This window comes from Mustelus asterias, chromosome 6 (assembly GCF_964213995.1).
Source record: "Mustelus asterias chromosome 6, sMusAst1.hap1.1, whole genome shotgun sequence".
NCBI lineage: Eukaryota > Metazoa > Chordata > Chondrichthyes > Carcharhiniformes > Triakidae > Mustelus > Mustelus asterias.
Genome location: NC_135806.1, coordinates 98629477 through 98647103, shown reverse-complemented (window position 1 = coordinate 98647103; position 17627 = coordinate 98629477). Strand labels below are relative to the sequence as shown.

The window sequence follows — 17627 nt, the reverse complement described above, 5'->3', positions numbered from 1 at the left end:
TCCAGATTTTTATGAGTTAATTGAATTTAAATTCCATCAGCTGCCGTGGTAGGATTTGTAGGATATCCTTGGGATATTAGTCTGGGCATTTGGTTTACTATCCCAGTGACATTAATTCCCTATCTCCCCTAACGTGATCTTCATTTACACAATCAATGGGGCAAACTCCTGTTTTTAGGCAACCATGTTATCCCAATTTAAATATTGATATTCTCCTGGTGTTTTTGGACCATTGGATTTTGATTCCTGAAATTGTACCTCCGCGCACCCATTTGTTAACAAGCTCCAATATTTAACCTATTATCTTATTTAAAAAGTTCTACATTTCTGTAAAATTATTTGAATGCCCTTTTTGTGAACTGAAAATTAATTCAACAAAGAGGCAGTTAAAGAATTAGAATTGGTAAAGACTATTTAAGCTCCTGTGGTAACACATAAAGACTAATTAGGACGAATTCACCAATTTTCCACTCTCAAAGGAGAAATGGATTATAGAGATACAAGTAAACTTTTCTGACTTGTACTCGCAATAGTCTGAGCATAAAACTGCTGCATTTTTCCCTAATCTCAGAAATGTTTCTATCATAAATATAGTAATTGAAAAAACTTCTAGCCCACTCTTTAGGCATTATTTGTTAATAGGGATTAAGTGTTAAATGTTGATCAACATCTTGCACCATTATTAGCTATCTGTCCTTTATCACCTTAAATAAAGGTTCCAAAATTTTTTCTGTCAGTTAATCCAATTTTATTATTTACTTTACATAAGGTTCAGTTGTTCTTTCCCATGGTGAGAAAAGCAAGTCAGTGTTTCTCACTGTACCTGCTACTAACTTTACTGGAGTGGAATCCTTCGCTGTACATCTGTCTGCGGTGCACAGTAATTTTTCTGGTCAAGCTCAACTAAGGTAATGTCAACTAGTTGCATAAAATACTGCTCATGATCGATAATTATACTTGTCTATAGCTTTCACGGCTGATTTAAGTCTTTACAGTTCTTACATAAAGCTTTTTATTTAGACAAGACAATTGCTGTAAGCCTCGGGCCCTTCCAAAGCCTTACCTTTCAAAAAACTTTGTCGGAGTTGAGTTCCACTGTTCTTTCCACATCAGGTGGATGAACTCACTTGATGAAGGAGCGAGACTCCGAAAGCTTGTGCTGCCAAATAAACCTGTTGGACTTTAACCTGGTGTTGTGAGACTTCTTACTGTGCTTACTTCAGTCCAATGCTGGCATCTCCACATCCCAGTGTTAAAGGCTAGATTAGGAGAAAAGACTAGAGAAACTTGTGTCTTTTATTCTGTAAAAGAGGTAAATAAGATCAAGGAGAAATATCAAAGTACTTTGGATATGTAAATACCAGTAATACTTTAAAGCAAATTGAGAGTGTCAGACAAATTGACATGTTCAAACTAGTGAATGAAAATTTACAACAGATATCAGAAATTCTTCTTCACATAAATATAAGAAGATAAGAAATAAACGATACAGTTCTTCAAGCAGAATTGCCATCCAATACTTGGGTCTACCCCATATCCCTTGATTCTCTGAGGGATAAAAAAAAACTGTCAACCTCAATTTTATATATATTTAGTGATGGACTATCCACAATCCTCTGGGGGTAGAGAATTCCAAATATTCACAGTCCTTTGAGTAAAGAGATTTCACCTCATCATCTAAATGATTAGCCCTTCATACTGACATTGTGCACCATTCTCCAACTAGCGGAAGTAACGTCTCAGTGTCAATTCTGAACTCCTTTCAGATTTTGTTGTTCTAATTATTTTGTAGAATATGGCAAAGCCAGCACTTTTCGCCCATCCCTAATTGCCCTCAAGAACAGTTAAGAGTCAACCACATTGCTATGGGTCTGGAGTACAAGTAGGTCAAACCAGATGGGGATGGCAGATTTCCGACCCTGTGTTGGAAGGAAGATCATTGATGTAGCAGCTGAAGATGGTTGGGCATTGCACAGCTTGTATGTTTCAATGAAGAGTAGTCAGTACCTCAAACAAATTTGAGGACTGGCTGGTGGAGGATAGAAACAATTAGATGCTATTGAACTGTAGGTTGCTTTCATATCAATGAATTAAAATTAATGAATGATCGTTGTCATCCATTAATATCTTGTGATTGTATTATGAATGTACACATGAAGGGTGAAAATACCTAGTGCTGTTTAATTTTTACAGGGCAGGATTCACTGTAGCTGAAATCGAGCCATTTGGAGTCTTCCAACTTGCCCCCAATTCACGGCAAGTCAGCATAGAAGAAGATGCAGGCCTAATTACTTTACATATCCAGAGATTGTTTGGTTTCCATGGCAATCAAACAAAATTGACCTATTATACAACAGCAGGAAGTGCCAAACCTAATGAAGATTATGAGCACATCCAAAATGGAGAACTCATCTTTACTTCACATCAGATTGAAACTATTATTAACTTGTTTATCATCAATGATAATATTCCAGAAATGGATGAAGTATTCTACCTAAGTTTATCCAGCGTTGAAGTTCTGGGGTTTGAGCCAAATAACACAGAAGAAAAACCTCACTTGAATCTAGAGTTTAGTGTGTCATCCATCACCATTATTGCCAATGATGCCACTAATGGTGTCCTGAGTATTGGACCCACTGTGATACACACTGTGGAGGATATTGAGAATACTACAGCAAGTGTAGTGTTCCTTAACATTCGAAGGACGCTGGGATTTACTGGGATCATCAGTGTACGTGTTACAATGTTTGGAGAGAAAAAGGTTGCAGATGGTTCACAAGAAAGCCCTTTCCAAACCATCCAGCAAAATTCCACCTTTTCCTGGGCCAAAGAAGGAGCAGATTTTGAAGATGAAGCCTTGAATATAACTTTACAGGATGAGCAAAGGGAGATCAGTGTATCCATCAGAATTATAGATGACAATGAACCAGAGGGACAAGAGTTCTTTTATGTTTTCCTAACAGATCCTCATGGAGGTGCACAAATTGTGGAAGGAATAGATGAATATGGATACATGGCTTTTGTGAAGATCATTATCTTAGGTAATATTATTTATTATGGCTTTTGTTCAGTAAACGGTATCAGCAATTATCAACTGGCAGTGCTTGCACCATTATAATTTTCAATATTTTTGCTAAATTACTGTTGTGAGTTTGACAGCTGTCAAAATGTGCAATAGTATCTATAAATCAATGGCTTCAATCCAACTGGATTTGGATGGGTGAGTGGGAAGATGTGTTGGAAACTCAACCGCATTTGCAGAAATTGTGCCCATGTTATTTTAACCCTTCGGCATCATTAACATGCCTTCAGTATGCTTCCCACTCATTTTAGGTGGCTGCTAGGCTCCAGAAAATTGAGTGGTTTGTGATCTCACATTGATACTTGGGTAATTATGGAGAATGGGGTTCTAGAGAGTCTCCTGGGTTCAGTGGGTTATAGGGAGTTGGGAGATGGGTGGAGCATGGGAGGCTGAGACTATCATATGGGTCTCGAAGGAGCACTCCTACTTTGCATACTTAAAAGAGGACCCCCATCAACTTTGGGTGACTGGTTGAGCTGCCTGAGCAAAAGTCCACATAAAAACAGCTGCTGACAGGATAGTGTTAAGTCAGCTAAGTGACTTGGCAATTGTTATTGACCATCTGCCTGGTTTCAGCCAGCCAGGTCTCCCCCAATAATTTGTCCATTTTCTGCATCTTCCAAATAGAACTTTTCAAAGCTTTTTAATAGATTTTGATGAAACAATACCATTTTCTGGCTTTACAACATGATTTGACAAAGGGTCACCTGGACTCGAAATGTCAGCTCTTTTCTCTCCTTACAGATGCTGCCAGACTTGCTGACATTTTCCAGCATTTTCTCTTTTGATTTCAGATTCCAGCATCCGCAGTAATTTGCTTTTATTTTTTATAACATGATTCCGAGTTTAAAGCTTTGATGCTTTTTGGGAGGTGGTGGACTTTGTTCCAGAAATGGTCCAAATCTAAGCCAGCCAGATATGAGTGATCTTCTCAATACAGTACTGGTTTCAGGATGCTGGAGCTGTGATCAATTAATAGGTTATTTTCTCATTATGTGTGCAAACTGTCGGAAATTCATCTATAAGAACTTTCAGTGGTCCATTTTAAGCCTTACTGCTCCTGTGTATCCAAGTCAAGGAAAATGGGAAGACAGAGTAGAGACTTGAAGTTTAAACACATTGTTGATGGGTTTTTTCACGCTGCAAGGTAAAGAAATAATATAAAATCAAGTCCTTTCATCCTTGCTTTTAGCTTAGTGGAGGGGGGTTCTGGAGGTGGGAGGGGGGTGGGGGGAGGCGGGAGGGTATGACGCCTTCATCGTTGTGCCCTTTAAAGGAGGCACACAGAAATTATAAATAGCTACACAGCAGTAGAAAGCACTTCCTGGTTTTCTTAAAGCTGCACAGTGATTTGACAAGGGTTTTCTTTCTCTTTAGTTTCCTCTTGTGTGTTTAAGTGTGCTAACCTTTTTTTTTCCAAATTGCACTTCAGTTTGGACTTCCATCATGTTTTATTTACTTCTTTTTTTAGCTACCTGCAAAATGCAACAGCTACCTTTGGTAGGATAGGCGTTTTTTAAAAAACTCACTATGTTACAGGAGAGAAGGTGCTCCTTCTGAGGTGGATAGTATAGACCTTCCATTACCCACTGGAGTTCCTTGGCCATGTCAGCAATGAGGTACCTTTGACAAGTTTGATCAGAAATGCTTTCGGCTGGTTGTGCCTTTGTAGTGGCATCACTTTGCGCCAGCAGAAAGAGCTTGATAGTTTGAAAGGAACAATGAAGCAACTTGTGGTTCTAACAAGAATGTCAGTAAATGACTCTGCATCTTGCAAATGAGATATATGGGTTTGAACATTAATGTTTCTCATTCCACTTTGCACTTTGAAGGTACGCCCTTCAGAATAAAGGAACCACGTATGATATACAAAGAAGTTCCATAGCTGTGTGAGAACTTTGCATGAGCAAAGAATACATGCTGAACAAGCTAATTTTTGCAGAATCCTTTGGTGGCCTCATCTCTCCAAGTGATACACGGTCCTACAGATCATGTGAACAATGCTGAACTCCTCAGTAGCCCCTGCTATCCAGAATGGTGTACTGGCATCGTCCCCGGTGGGTGTCCTGAAGTGGCGAAGGGGGTGCATTTTCTCACACTCATCTCATCTAGCTGCCGATACAACAACTGTCCATCAGGTGGTCAGGGCTGGGCTCAGATGATATGCTGTTCAAATATACCAAGGACCTCCTTTCATTTCAGTTTTTTTTATCTTCAGCCTCTTTCCCAATAACAATGGCTGACACACATCGAAAGCTGATTTTGAAACCTTTGTTTCTCACTTTCATGCGGTCCTGCATATTGCCATCACTGGGAATGGGATTTAGTTTATCTTAAGTTCAGATTAGGTTCAGCTTTTGAGGACTGGTTTAGCATTGCCTGAATTTAGAGCGAAGCAACTTTTATTTCCTGACTGTGGGCTGTAAGCCAAAGGAAGTCACTGCACCAGGGGATTCCCAGATCCTGCTTTTAGTTTTAAACACATCCTCATTATTTCCATTTGATATGATTGTTTTATTTAGCCTTTATATATTTCCAAACAGGAAGTGATGTACAGAATGGCATTGTCGGTTTTATGTGGGTCCCCCAGAGTAACCTAGTGTTGGACGAAGATTCTGAACAGAGGAAGGTTCAGCTAACAATTGAGAGGCAAAAGAACAGGTAAAATTTCAATTAATGGAAATAGTCTTTATCTTTACATGTTAAGATAAAGCAGTTCCCTACTGGAGTCAACAGAGAAATTATAAGTATCGCTGGGATTTTTAACCCCCAACTGGGGAGTTAAAATATCCGTTTTGACCTTGATGGGTTTAGGTTGGATAGGATGAATATTAAATCCACTCACTGGACCAAGTTTCGGATGATTTGCAAATTGAATATTGAACATTATACAGTCATCACCAAACATCCCCATTTTTGACCTTACAATGGAAGGAAGGTCATTTATGAAGCAGCTGAAAATGTTTGGAGCTAGAACGCTATCCTGAGGAACTCCTGTGGTGATGTCCTGGGACTGAGATGATTCACCTCTGACATCCACAGCAATCTCCCTTTGGGCCAGGCATGACTCCCAATCAGTGAACTGTTTTCCTCGATTCCCATTGATTTCAATTTTGCAAGACCCCTTGATGCTGCACTTTGTCAAATGCTGCCTTGATATCAATGCAATCACTCTCACCTCCTCTGCTGAGTTCAATTCTTTTGTCCTTTTATGGATCAAGGTTGTAATGAGGTCAGGTGCTGAGTGGCCATGGAAATGTGACAAGGTCCTAGAACCGACATCTGATTGGTTCTTTGCTGGTTTCTACAAAGACCATCTCCCCGAGTAACAACTTTTCTATTGAAATTCCAAATCTAGTGGGACCAAATCATCTGTAATCACATTAGTATGTAGAAACTTAGAAATTACGGATTCAATATGAGCCAAGAACAATTAACACATGAATAATCTATTTTCAGATTTGTGTTCATTCATTTAAAACATGTGACATCCACAGGATTGCCTTTTGAATACTTTTAAGCCTTGATCTGCTAATATCATAAGCAGTTATATTTAGTTTAAGAAGAGTAGGGGTCTTATTTCACCTTTGCTCTACAAATTATTTTGTAGGTTTATCTCCCCTCAATAGTCCATGTCAAATTATCGGTTGAACTGATAACATGCCCAATGAGACATAAGATATAGATCACCCAGACCTAGTTGGCTTCATATCGGGAAGTCCTTGAGAATTAGCAGTAGGTTAGGTAATTGTTTTTGAGATGATTCACTGTACAGCATGTTGTAAGTATGCTATAGAGTGTAAGTATGCTGTAATATTCAGAATGTAGAGATGTTGGTGTTGGACTGGGGTGGGCACAGTAAGAAGTCTCACAACACCAGGTTAAAGTCCAACAGGTTTATTTGGTAGCACAAGCTTTTGGAGTGCTGCTCCTTCATCAGGTCACCCGACGAAGGAGCAGCGTTCTGAAAGCTCATATTGTGAGACTTCTTACTGTAGTATTCAGAGCGAGAGAAATGTTGGTAAAAGAGAGTGTTTCACTGGAATGAAAATCAGATGTTTCTCTAAGGAACATATGATCTGCCTCAGTACATTTCTGTCTGTGAGGTGAAGTTGAAAATCTAGCCAATATTCTCAGTTCAGCCTTATTCACTTCCATGTTAATAGAAAAATGAAGAGATCTAGGAATAACATTTTTTAAAAAGATGTTTCAATATGAAGGAACTCATTATTTTCCCCAAATATTTTAGCTGTGACATTTATTTCACATTTACAGATCTTTTGAGGATGTGAAGATTTCATGGCGTGTGACATTTAATGAAACTGATGTTGTACTGCAAAGAGACGGGGTAAATTTGGTCAATGAGCTAACAGCTACATCGGGAATTACCCTCTGTGTTAGTGGAGAGACTGAATGTACCATCACCATTGAAATCAAACCAGATGAGGTCAGTAAAGAGAAAGGTATTGCTATTTAAATAGTTGGTTGCGATATATGGATACTGTTTATGGAAATTCTTCTCTTTGTGGGGTAGATTTTGACTTGTGGGCAGCCAACTCGCACAGTGAGCTAGTCAGCTGTTCATTTTGGTGGTGAAGTGGCCCACACGACTTAAATGCTCTAACCCCTTTTTAATTTGCTGGGTATGACTCCTTGGCACCAAACAACTCCCAATGCAACTCACTAGATTAAAGCCTGAACATTAGGCCAACTAGGCAAGTTTTGGGTGAAGCTGAGTGTCTTGGGACAGCATTGGCTCAAGTTATTTTTGTGGAAGTGCACCGCTTCTTCGGATATCAGAGGTAGGTTCTTTACGCAGAGAGTGGTTGGGGTGTGGAATGGACTGCCTGCAGTGATAGTGGAGTCAGACACTTTAGGAACATTTAAGTGGTTATTGGATAGGCACATGGAGCACACCAGGATGATAGGGAGTGGGATAGCTTGATCTTGGTTTCAGATAAAGCTCGGCACAACATCGTGGGCCGAAGGGCCTGTTCTGTGCCGTACTGTTCTATGTTTCTATGTTTCTTGGGCCCACAGAAATAATTTAAGATTGACCTTGGTGAAGCTCTTTCTTTACATTTACCATTGGAACTAATCACAGTCTGAACTGCATAGATTCTGATCACTTTCACCATTGCATCCTATTTTCACACAACATGGGATCTATTGCCTGAAACAGAGAGGCATTTTGGCCACCAGATGGTAAAGCCCCTTGTAAAATGAACTGTTTAAACACTGTTGGTGTTATCAGGCCACTTAAGGCAGTAAGGCCACCTAGAAGTTGTTAACAGCCCAGTAACATCTGGAGAAGGCAGTCAAAACTTACCCTTTCATTTGTATGGAACTAAAATATATTTGCCAATTGAATAAGAGATCAGAAACACCTACCTATTCAGTGGATATACATTTCAATATGATTAGCTCTTCAATGCAGCTTAGCTACAAATGGCTTGCTTAAGATGATTAAATAGGCTAAAACTACCTAATCAGAGAACCTTTAATTTTGAAAGCAGACAACCTTAAAAAGTAGAGGGAACATTCCTGCTTCCCCCCCTACACCCTTTACTTCAGGAAATAGAATACACTAAAGGGCTTTATGCAACATGAATTCAAATGCCTTTTTGGTTTGAAGGCATTATCTCACCTCCAATATGATGCTAACACAGGTCTGTCCCTGGCCAGAATTTGTGTCTGAAAATGGGTATGCTTAATTTTAAAGGCCCAACCTAGTGACAGGTTGGTAATCAGAAGACACAGATTGGCAAAAGAACCAAAGCCAATAAACAATTTACTTTTACACAGGCTGTTGTTCTGATCTGGAATGCACTGCCTGAAAGAATGACAGAAGCAGATTTGATAGTGACTTTTAAAAGGGAATTGGATAAATAAATAAAAGGAAAAAAAAGTCATGGGTGATAGGGAGACTAGTTAAATAGTTGTACCAAAGAACCACAGTGAGCTGAATGTCGTTCTTCTGTATTGTATCTCATATTGACATACTCACTTCCCAAATCAATGGAAAACCAGGGCTGGGAGGCATGGTCCTGTCTTGGCCTTTAATGATTACAAGTGGAATTTTCCCGTCCTGCCCGCGACAGGAATTGTAGCAGGTGGGACACGGACCATGCAAAGGTCCGTTGACCTCGGGCGGAATTTTCCGGTCCAGGGACGAGCACGGCTGGAAAATCCCACCCGACATGTCATGAGGCATTGTAGGCCTTTTACTTAGCCACTGCTGACTGGTGGAAAGATCTTGGTCAGCATGTCTACAGGTTTTCATATACCAAGGACTCTTTCCCCTGAAAGTTCTGCTCCTCCTGTGATCAGCATATGCTCCACCGATGGCCCATATGAGTAAAATGTGAATCTTTGTGTTTGAAGTTATGGTACCTGAGAAAGGTGCAATGTCATTTCCTGAAAGGATGCTAATGTTGACACATTCATAAAAATAAGAAGAAAATTAAAATAAGGATACCAAAGATAAGAACATTTTCAGTTAATTCATTCATATCTATTTACACCTTTAAGCCCTTAATACAGTCTTGTACATTGTTAACCTTAACACTGTATCAAATAATGGAAAATGAAATTTATTTAAGTCCAGTACTTTCATTACTTAATACATCTTTATTGATGAAAATATTATTAATATGTTGTTCATAATTTCTCAGGACTAATATGGATTTGTACCGTTGTCCAGAGTGGAAACATGGGACAATTAATTATGCATATTTTTTGCTGCATTTAATTAATATTTGCTTTACCCACACATGAAATTTTAAAACGACTGACAGCTACATTTCGGTGCTTGAGTTTCAATTTTAGACTGCGATTCTGTTTCAATGCGCCACGTAAGTACTGATTACATTTTAATGCGAACGAACGGACAAGGCTTCTTACATACTGACTGTTCTTTGAATGTTCCCCTGCAGATCCCAGAACCTGAAACATGGTTTCTTGTGGAAATCTATGAAGTGGGTGCAGGGGCCACAATTAACAGCAGTGCTCGATTCTTAAACATTACAATCCTGGAGAGTGATGAGCTTCACGAGTTGATCTCTTTCGCTGTGGGATCTCGGCTTCCTGTCATTCATCAGAAGGCCAAATTTGTCAGCTTGCAGGTTGTCAGGGAGGCCGGTACAAATGCAGTTGTCAGTGTTAGCTACCATACACAGGTGAGAACAACTAGGAAAAAGATTATTTTTAAAGCTAATCCAACAAATTATATTGTGATTAACTGTAATTTTGTCAGATGTAAAGTTTCCATATAGAATTAATATAATTTAATCCATTACAACATTAATGCATTAATACAATTCATTATTTGAATGATCAACTTACCTGAATAAGTGTTCCTGAAATCTCTGGATAAACAGCATTGAATCTATGAATAAGTATGAACTTGTTTTTTGAATGATGTAAGTAATTATTGGATCTTTGTGTATAAGGCCTTTTGAAAGCATTATTTCTCACTCAAAGTTTGCATCAAGCCAACGATGAGGTATTACACTCCCTCGTAATCAGATTGGACAGTGCTTCATCATCCAGGGGTAACAATTATCTAATTTATGTACCGCTGAATGAAATTTGGATATCATTCCTGCTCTGACCTGTGCCAATCTTTAGTTTCTGAGAAAGAAGATTATGTGCACAAAAAAATAGAGGAAGCATTTTTAATTATTTATGGGAACCTGCTGGCAAGATTACAGAGCAGACGTAACAAGATTGCACAGGCAACGTTCATTATAAGTCTGAAAAGAAGAAATTTTGATCGAAAATGTTTGTGCAAACACTTGACAGCAGGAAGTCAAATTGTGCAATCAGAAAGTGTGCACAGACTTCAAATAGATATATGGAGAGAGAGATCTTTAAGGATATATTTCTGCATGTATTCAGCACTCTCTCATTACTTGCCCTCTTCCTTTTGAAGTTTTATTTCCTAATTTATGTTAAAAATTCCTTGCGATTTGCTCCTCTAAATATTTGCAGTTTACTAAGAATTTTGTTTACTCGATGAAGTTAGGGCCATTGGCCAGAATTTTATGCCTTTCTCAACCCTCTGGATAGGTGTCAGGTGGCCAGTTGAGATCATTAAGCTAATTAATGGCCACCAGCACTTTGCCAAAGGCAGGGATTCCCATACCAAATGACCAGGCTGTTGAGTAAACCCTAGGGCCCTGACAATGGGCTGTTGAGGTGGTGCTTCCTGTTTGGGTACCCAGTGGACAAGGAGGCCTAAGCTTGTAACAAAGGTGACTGATTTCTTTGTGTTTGTAGTGTGGATTATTTATTTGTCTGAAAGGCGAAAGTCCATCAGGAGAAACGATTGTTGCCCCCCAAGCCTCCCTTATGCCGAGATCTTGGTGCCCTACAAAATGTCAATGTACAATTAATCACAGTTTATGGCAATTACCTTGTTAAAGGAATTGCTAGTTTAACATGTGACATTGACTGTCCTGTAAATCGAGACAGCTGGAACACTTTGGTAAGAGAGCTCCTTGTAAATTAGTAGCACCGAGGAAGTGTCTTATAATAAACCGGCTTGAATCTAAAAGACCAGTCTGGATTTATTTTTCCATCACAGCCACTTGTTGTGAGTAACACAAAAGGCCCATCGTATCTGTCAAGATGTTACAGATCCCCTTTAGCTTCCTTCTGGTCTGAGGGTGCCTCACTTTCCACTCTGTTTTCAGAATCATGGCCTTCCCCTTCTCCAGTACCAGGTTGTGCAAAGTGCAGCAGACCACACAGTGCAAGAGTCCCTTGTTGGGGCATATTGAAGAGCACCATCAGATCAATCCAAGTACCCTGAAACTCATTTTAAGACGAATGGTCGACTTAATGGCTGTTCAAGTTGCAGCTTGGCTCAGGTTATGGCGTTCTTCTGCCTCAGTCTTTGGGTGCCTCATTGTTGTCAGCAGTCATCCTTGGCAATCACTTGTCTGCAAGTCATCCTTGCTTATGTGCGAGGGAATTGGGTGTGAAAAACTAATGCACCTGGGAGTGCTGGAGAATGTGTCCTGGGGTAATAAACAAACAATTGCTGGTAGTGATCACAGGCAACTTGGACATGGAAGGAGTGGAATCCATGCTAGTTAATGTAGAGTCCGGGCTGGCCTGCAAGAGCCCTAATGATCACATGAGTGCAGTCTATGCGCCTTGCACCTGGGGGAATCCAGTAATAATGCTGAGCCCTATGACTCTCTCGACCTGACTGTCTGCATTTGTTCTGAACAGAGTGCCTAATGCTGGGAAGGGCACTCATATAACACCCCCTGCTTGTGTCGGACGCCTTCCTGTCAGAGGGACAGACGGCCTTTAGGGAGAGTAGGCTGACCGTGCTATGTGCCTGTAGCACATGCTGCTCAAACCCCTTCTGGGCAGTCAGGGGGCCACGGCACTGACCTCGCTTGGATTATTGCTGCAATTAGATACAAATTTGCTATGCTGTTCTAGTAGGTACCATAGCCAAATTTGCAAATGACAATAAAATGGGTGGGATAGTGAGTTGCGATAATGAAATAAGAAATTTACAAATGGATATGGATAAGTTGAGTGAAAGGGGCAAAATTTGGCAGATGGAGGTTAATGTAAATAAGTGTGAGGTCATCGATTTTTGGTAGGACAAATACAGCCCAGGTGCCGCGAAGCAGAAAATTAGGCAAACGCACTGAGTGGTATCATCGCATCTTGTGGGATTCAGGGGTTTCTCTTGTCTTTCATTTTTGATTGTAAATCTCAATCCTGACACTTATTGTATTTTATTATTTGTTCATGTCACATGAGTGTCGGAGGCACACAGCTTTTATTGCAGACCCCCCTACTTGCCCTTGAGAAGGTGGTGGTGAGAGCCTTGGGATTGGTGTGTTTCAGAAAGAAAATGCAAGGATCAGCAATGAATGATTAAAAGTCAAAACTGATAATAATTAGATAATTAATGATTCAAAGTATAAAATGCAACATTTAACAGCATTCCTGTGTTACATAATGTTCAACCGGAATTACCAGCAATACCATTGTAAAACAGCAGGTGGCACTTCATCCACCTGAATGACACTACATAGATTTATATTGCATTTAAATCTTTGGAATACAATCAGTGCACATTTTCACAGAATTTTAAAGATGTTGTGCATGAAGTTAATAAATTACAGGCTTTGTTTTAGAATCCTGTTTGTTGCATCGTATTTATATTAGCTCATAGATGTGCTGTTTTTACAGCTAATCAGGAGCTTTTGTTGACTTTGATTTGTGGATTTTTGGGGATCAAGATTTTCAGTTCCCTATAGGTCAACAAAACCAAATACATTACCAGCAGCAATGACTGTGCGAATACATGGCCAGGAAGGAACATCCTAATTAACTGTTTCAGTTGCATTTAAAGCTAAAATTATGTTGATTAGTAGAAAATGAATGCTTTGTGTATAAATAAAATAGTATGTTAGCTCTTATTGTTAAAACAGTCGACAGAGTAATATGGCACAAATTAACTAAAGGATTGTCTGGTATTATCATTAATGTAATTAGTAAATATATTTAAAATATAGAAATGATTGTTGATGCTGTTATTATGTATTATTAACACAGTTATACTATATTAGGGCTGAGAACCTATCTAAAATAAACTGGTTAACAATTGTGTACAAATAGAAAGATTGCGTATGAGGATCCATCTAATAAATAAAAGAAAGACTTGCATTTGTTTAAGGAAGAATTTAGTTTTGCCGATGAGGGTCCTGCCCACAGAGTGAAGAACCAGTGGGAACCCCAGTTGCTTTCAACAGGAGGCCCAACGCAATTGCCAGGTTAACAGGCCCTTATGTGGGTAGCATCAGGCCTCTCGTCACATTAAGCCCCCAGTCGGGGGTGGGAAATCCAGACCCCGAGAGCTGCTGGCCAGTTGGCACCTCCCCAATACAGGCACTGCCACTGACAGAGAGAGCCCCGGCAGAACCACCATCCTCTCCTGCTGATGCTGTCTTTAGGAATGGATGATCCACCTTGGCCTCCTTCTGAGGTCCCCAACATTACAGAACTTAATTCATTCCACAGGATTTTGGGAAATGGCTGAAGGCACTGGATGCAGCAAAGGCTACAATGAGCTCTGACAACATCTCAGCAATAATACTGAAGACTTGTGCTCCCAGAACTGGCTGCACCCCTAACCAAGCTGTCCCAGTTCAGCTACAACTCTAGCATCTGTCAGGTGATGTGGGAAAATTGCCTAGGTAGGTCCTGTCCACAAAAAGCAGGATAAATCCAATCCGTCCATTTTACCACCCCATCAGCCTATTCTCCATTATCAGCAGAGTGATGGAAAATACCATCACCAGCGCTTACTCAGCAATAACCTAATCACCAATGCCCAGTTTGGGGTCAGTTAGGACCACTCAGGACCTCATTACATTATTGATCCAAACGTGCACCTAAGAGCTGAATTCAAAAGATGAGGTGAGAGTGACTAATTGATAATTGATCAAGTGTGCCAACAAGGAGCCCGAGCAAAATTTGCATCTATCGGAATCAAAGAGGAAACGTTGCACTTGTTGGAGTCATACCTAACAGAAATGAAGGTTGTTGGGAGCCAATCATCTCAGCCTCAGAACATTGCTGACAGGAGGACCTAAAGATAGTGTCCTCGGTCCAACCAACCTCAACTACTTTACCAGTGACCTTCCCTCCAACATAAAGTCAGATGTGGCGATGTTCCCTGATGATTGTACAGTGTTTAGTACCATTCGCAACTCCTCAGGTACTGAAGCAACTTGCATCTATACGCAGCAACACCTGAGCAACAGTCAGGTTTCTGTTGATAAATAACAAGGAACCTGCAATGAAGCAAGCAATGATTATGTCCAATAAGAGAGAATCTAACCATCTCCCCTTGACATGCAACAGCATTACTGTTGCTGAATCCGCCGCCATCAACATCCAATGGGTTACCATTGACCAGAACCTAGCTGGACCAGCCTTATAGTTATGTGATTACAAGAACAGGTCAGAGGTTGGCAATTGTGCAGCAAGTAACTCACCCCCTGACTCCCCAAAGGCTGCCCACCATCTACAGAGTACAAGTCAGGAGTGTGATGGAGTACTTTCCTCTTGCCCGGGCAGGTCTTTCGCCACTGGGGACCTCAGTCATGAAGTAGACCACAGGTGGCCACTGAAGTGCCTAAAGAGCTACCCCATACAACTGACAGCATTCCCCACAGGTTCTCGGCCTAGTAGGTGAGAACTCCGTCAGCCAGACCCCCTGTGAAAACCTCTTTCATACACCGTAGTACTTCAGCCACACTGAAAATCTGTTCAAGGTTTACTTAAGTCACGTTTGCAATGCTTTTTAATAAGTAAACAGTTTTGAAACCATATTGATCTTGGCCTATTTTGTGTCCACTTCAGCTAGAGAATGCAACATTGGTGCCAAAACACGCTGCTTACAGAAAATAAAAAATAGGACAAAGATGAACATGGACTCAAGGGTCATAGTTCTTAACTGAATAATGCATAGCAAAGCATAGATTATTCTTACCTTACTGACCAATATAGATGATAAAGGAGTTAATAAGAGAAGTCAGGGATGTACACAAGCACATGTCACAAATATTTAAAAATAAACTACATTGGACCACATTTTTAAAATGACATTATCACTATGTTTATCTTTTTGAAAGGAGTTTCCCCAATGGCTCGGTAACCAGCTGATTCCACACCATTGCATCATTTCTGAGACCCATTCTCTAATCTGCTGCCGTCAGTGGTGGTGGAGGCAAACTCAATAGGGTCTTTTAAGAGACTCCTGGATGAGTACATGGGACTTAATAGGATGGAGGGTATAGGTAGGCCTAAAAGGTAGGGATATGTTCGGCACAACTTGTGGGGCCGAAGGGCCTGTTTTGTGCTGTAGTTTTTCTATGTTTCTAATCTGTGTGTAGTTGCCTCATAAAAGTTAAAGTTTAAAGTTTATTTGTCATAGGTAAGGCTTACATTATCACTGCAATGAAGTTACTGTGAAATTCCCCATATGATCTAGAATGGAGGCAGGAGCTCTGGGTGGAACAGTGGCACAGTGGTTAGCACTGCTGCCTCACAATGCCAGGGACCCAGGTTCAATTCTGGCATTGGGTGACTGTCTGTGTGGAGTTTGCATGTTCTCTCCATGTTTGTGTGGGTTTCCTCCGGATGCTCTGGTTTCCTCCCACAGTCCAAAGCTATGCAGGTTAGGTGGATTGGCCATGATCAATGCGCGGCATTGCAGGGATAGGGTGGGGGCATGGCCCTGGGTGGAGTTCTCTTTCAGAGGGCCATAGAATCACTACAGTGCAGAAGGAGGCCATTCAGCTCATTGAGGCTGCGCTGACTCTCTTTCAGAACATGTTTCCCAGAACATCCCCGTAACCCCACTAATCCCCCAAGCTATAGATCTTGGACATTCGGGAATAATTTAGCATGGCCAATCCATGACCAGGGTCAGTGTAGACTTGACGGGCTGAATGGCCTCCTTCTGCACTGTAAAGATTCTATTGTTCTCTGTAGCTGATCTCAGCATTTCTGGACTTTGGAGCAGAAAATCAGCATCTAGAACTTCCTGTTGAAAAGTGTTCCTGTATGGACAAGATTGGACTCAGCAGTAGTGTCATCCTCTGAATAAGCAATGTGCCAACACCCACTGTCAAGCTCCCACATGAATAACGTTCACATGGGAAAATATGATCGAGAATGGAGGCAGGAGTCTGGGTGGAACAGTGACACAGTGGTTAGCCACTGTACATTGGCATGGTTAAGTATAGGCACAGAAATGCCCACATATCAAGTACTTTATGATTTTCAGCATTTTTACTGTCCAAATAGTGACTTTAGTATAAACAGCCATCAGAGTGTTTTTTAGCTGTTTTGCAGATGTTTCGACAGCTAATGAACTCTGGGCTGGAGCCTCAAAACACCATTCCAAAGCTGCCCCAGTTTTGAAGTATCTTATACATGTATCTCATTAACGTGTCTCTTTTTATTTTGTGAAAGTATATTTTGTTTTGTCATATGATGTTCAGAAGAATATAAAGAGAAAATGCTGAAAATCTCAGCAGGTCTGGGCAGCATCTGTAAGGAGAGAAAAGAGCTGATGTTTCGAGTGCAGACGACCCTTTGTCAAAGGTCTGACAAAGGGTCGTCTGGACTCGAAACGTCAACTCTTTCCTCTCCTTACAGATGCTGCCAGATCTGCTGAGATTTTCCAGCATTTTCTCTTTTGGTTTCAGATTCCAGCATCCGCAATAATTTGCTTTTATTCAGAAGAATATATTTGGGCTTGTCGGCATAGTTTGCACAAACTAGGAACTGCATACTATTTGAGGGTGGAAATAATTTGGTGAAGATCCTTGAAGTTTGGTTAGACCAGAATATCAAGGGCCTTGGCCTCGTAAAGTTGAGTCATGGAGATTTGAGGCTGCAAGGAAGACAATTATTGCTAACGTTTGGTCAAATTTTCCATTGGTTCAGGTAACAATCATGGATGAGAGAAAACTGAAACCGTGTTCCCTTTCCTTAC

The 17627-nt window shown here is 40.5% G+C and overlaps 1 protein-coding gene across 1 annotated transcript in view; it reads left to right on the top strand.

Annotated features, from left to right (window-relative positions):
* adgrv1 (adhesion G protein-coupled receptor V1) overlaps window positions 1–17627 on the top strand; it is a 504809-nt gene that overhangs the window by 269657 nt on the left and 217525 nt on the right. The window contains exons 72-76 of the mRNA XM_078213879.1: window positions 770–908; window positions 2194–3041; window positions 5626–5743; window positions 7358–7529; window positions 10018–10260. Coding sequence (XP_078070005.1) covers window positions 770–908; window positions 2194–3041; window positions 5626–5743; window positions 7358–7529; window positions 10018–10260 — 1520 coding nt within the window. The remainder of the gene's footprint in view (window positions 1–769; window positions 909–2193; window positions 3042–5625; window positions 5744–7357; window positions 7530–10017; window positions 10261–17627) is intronic.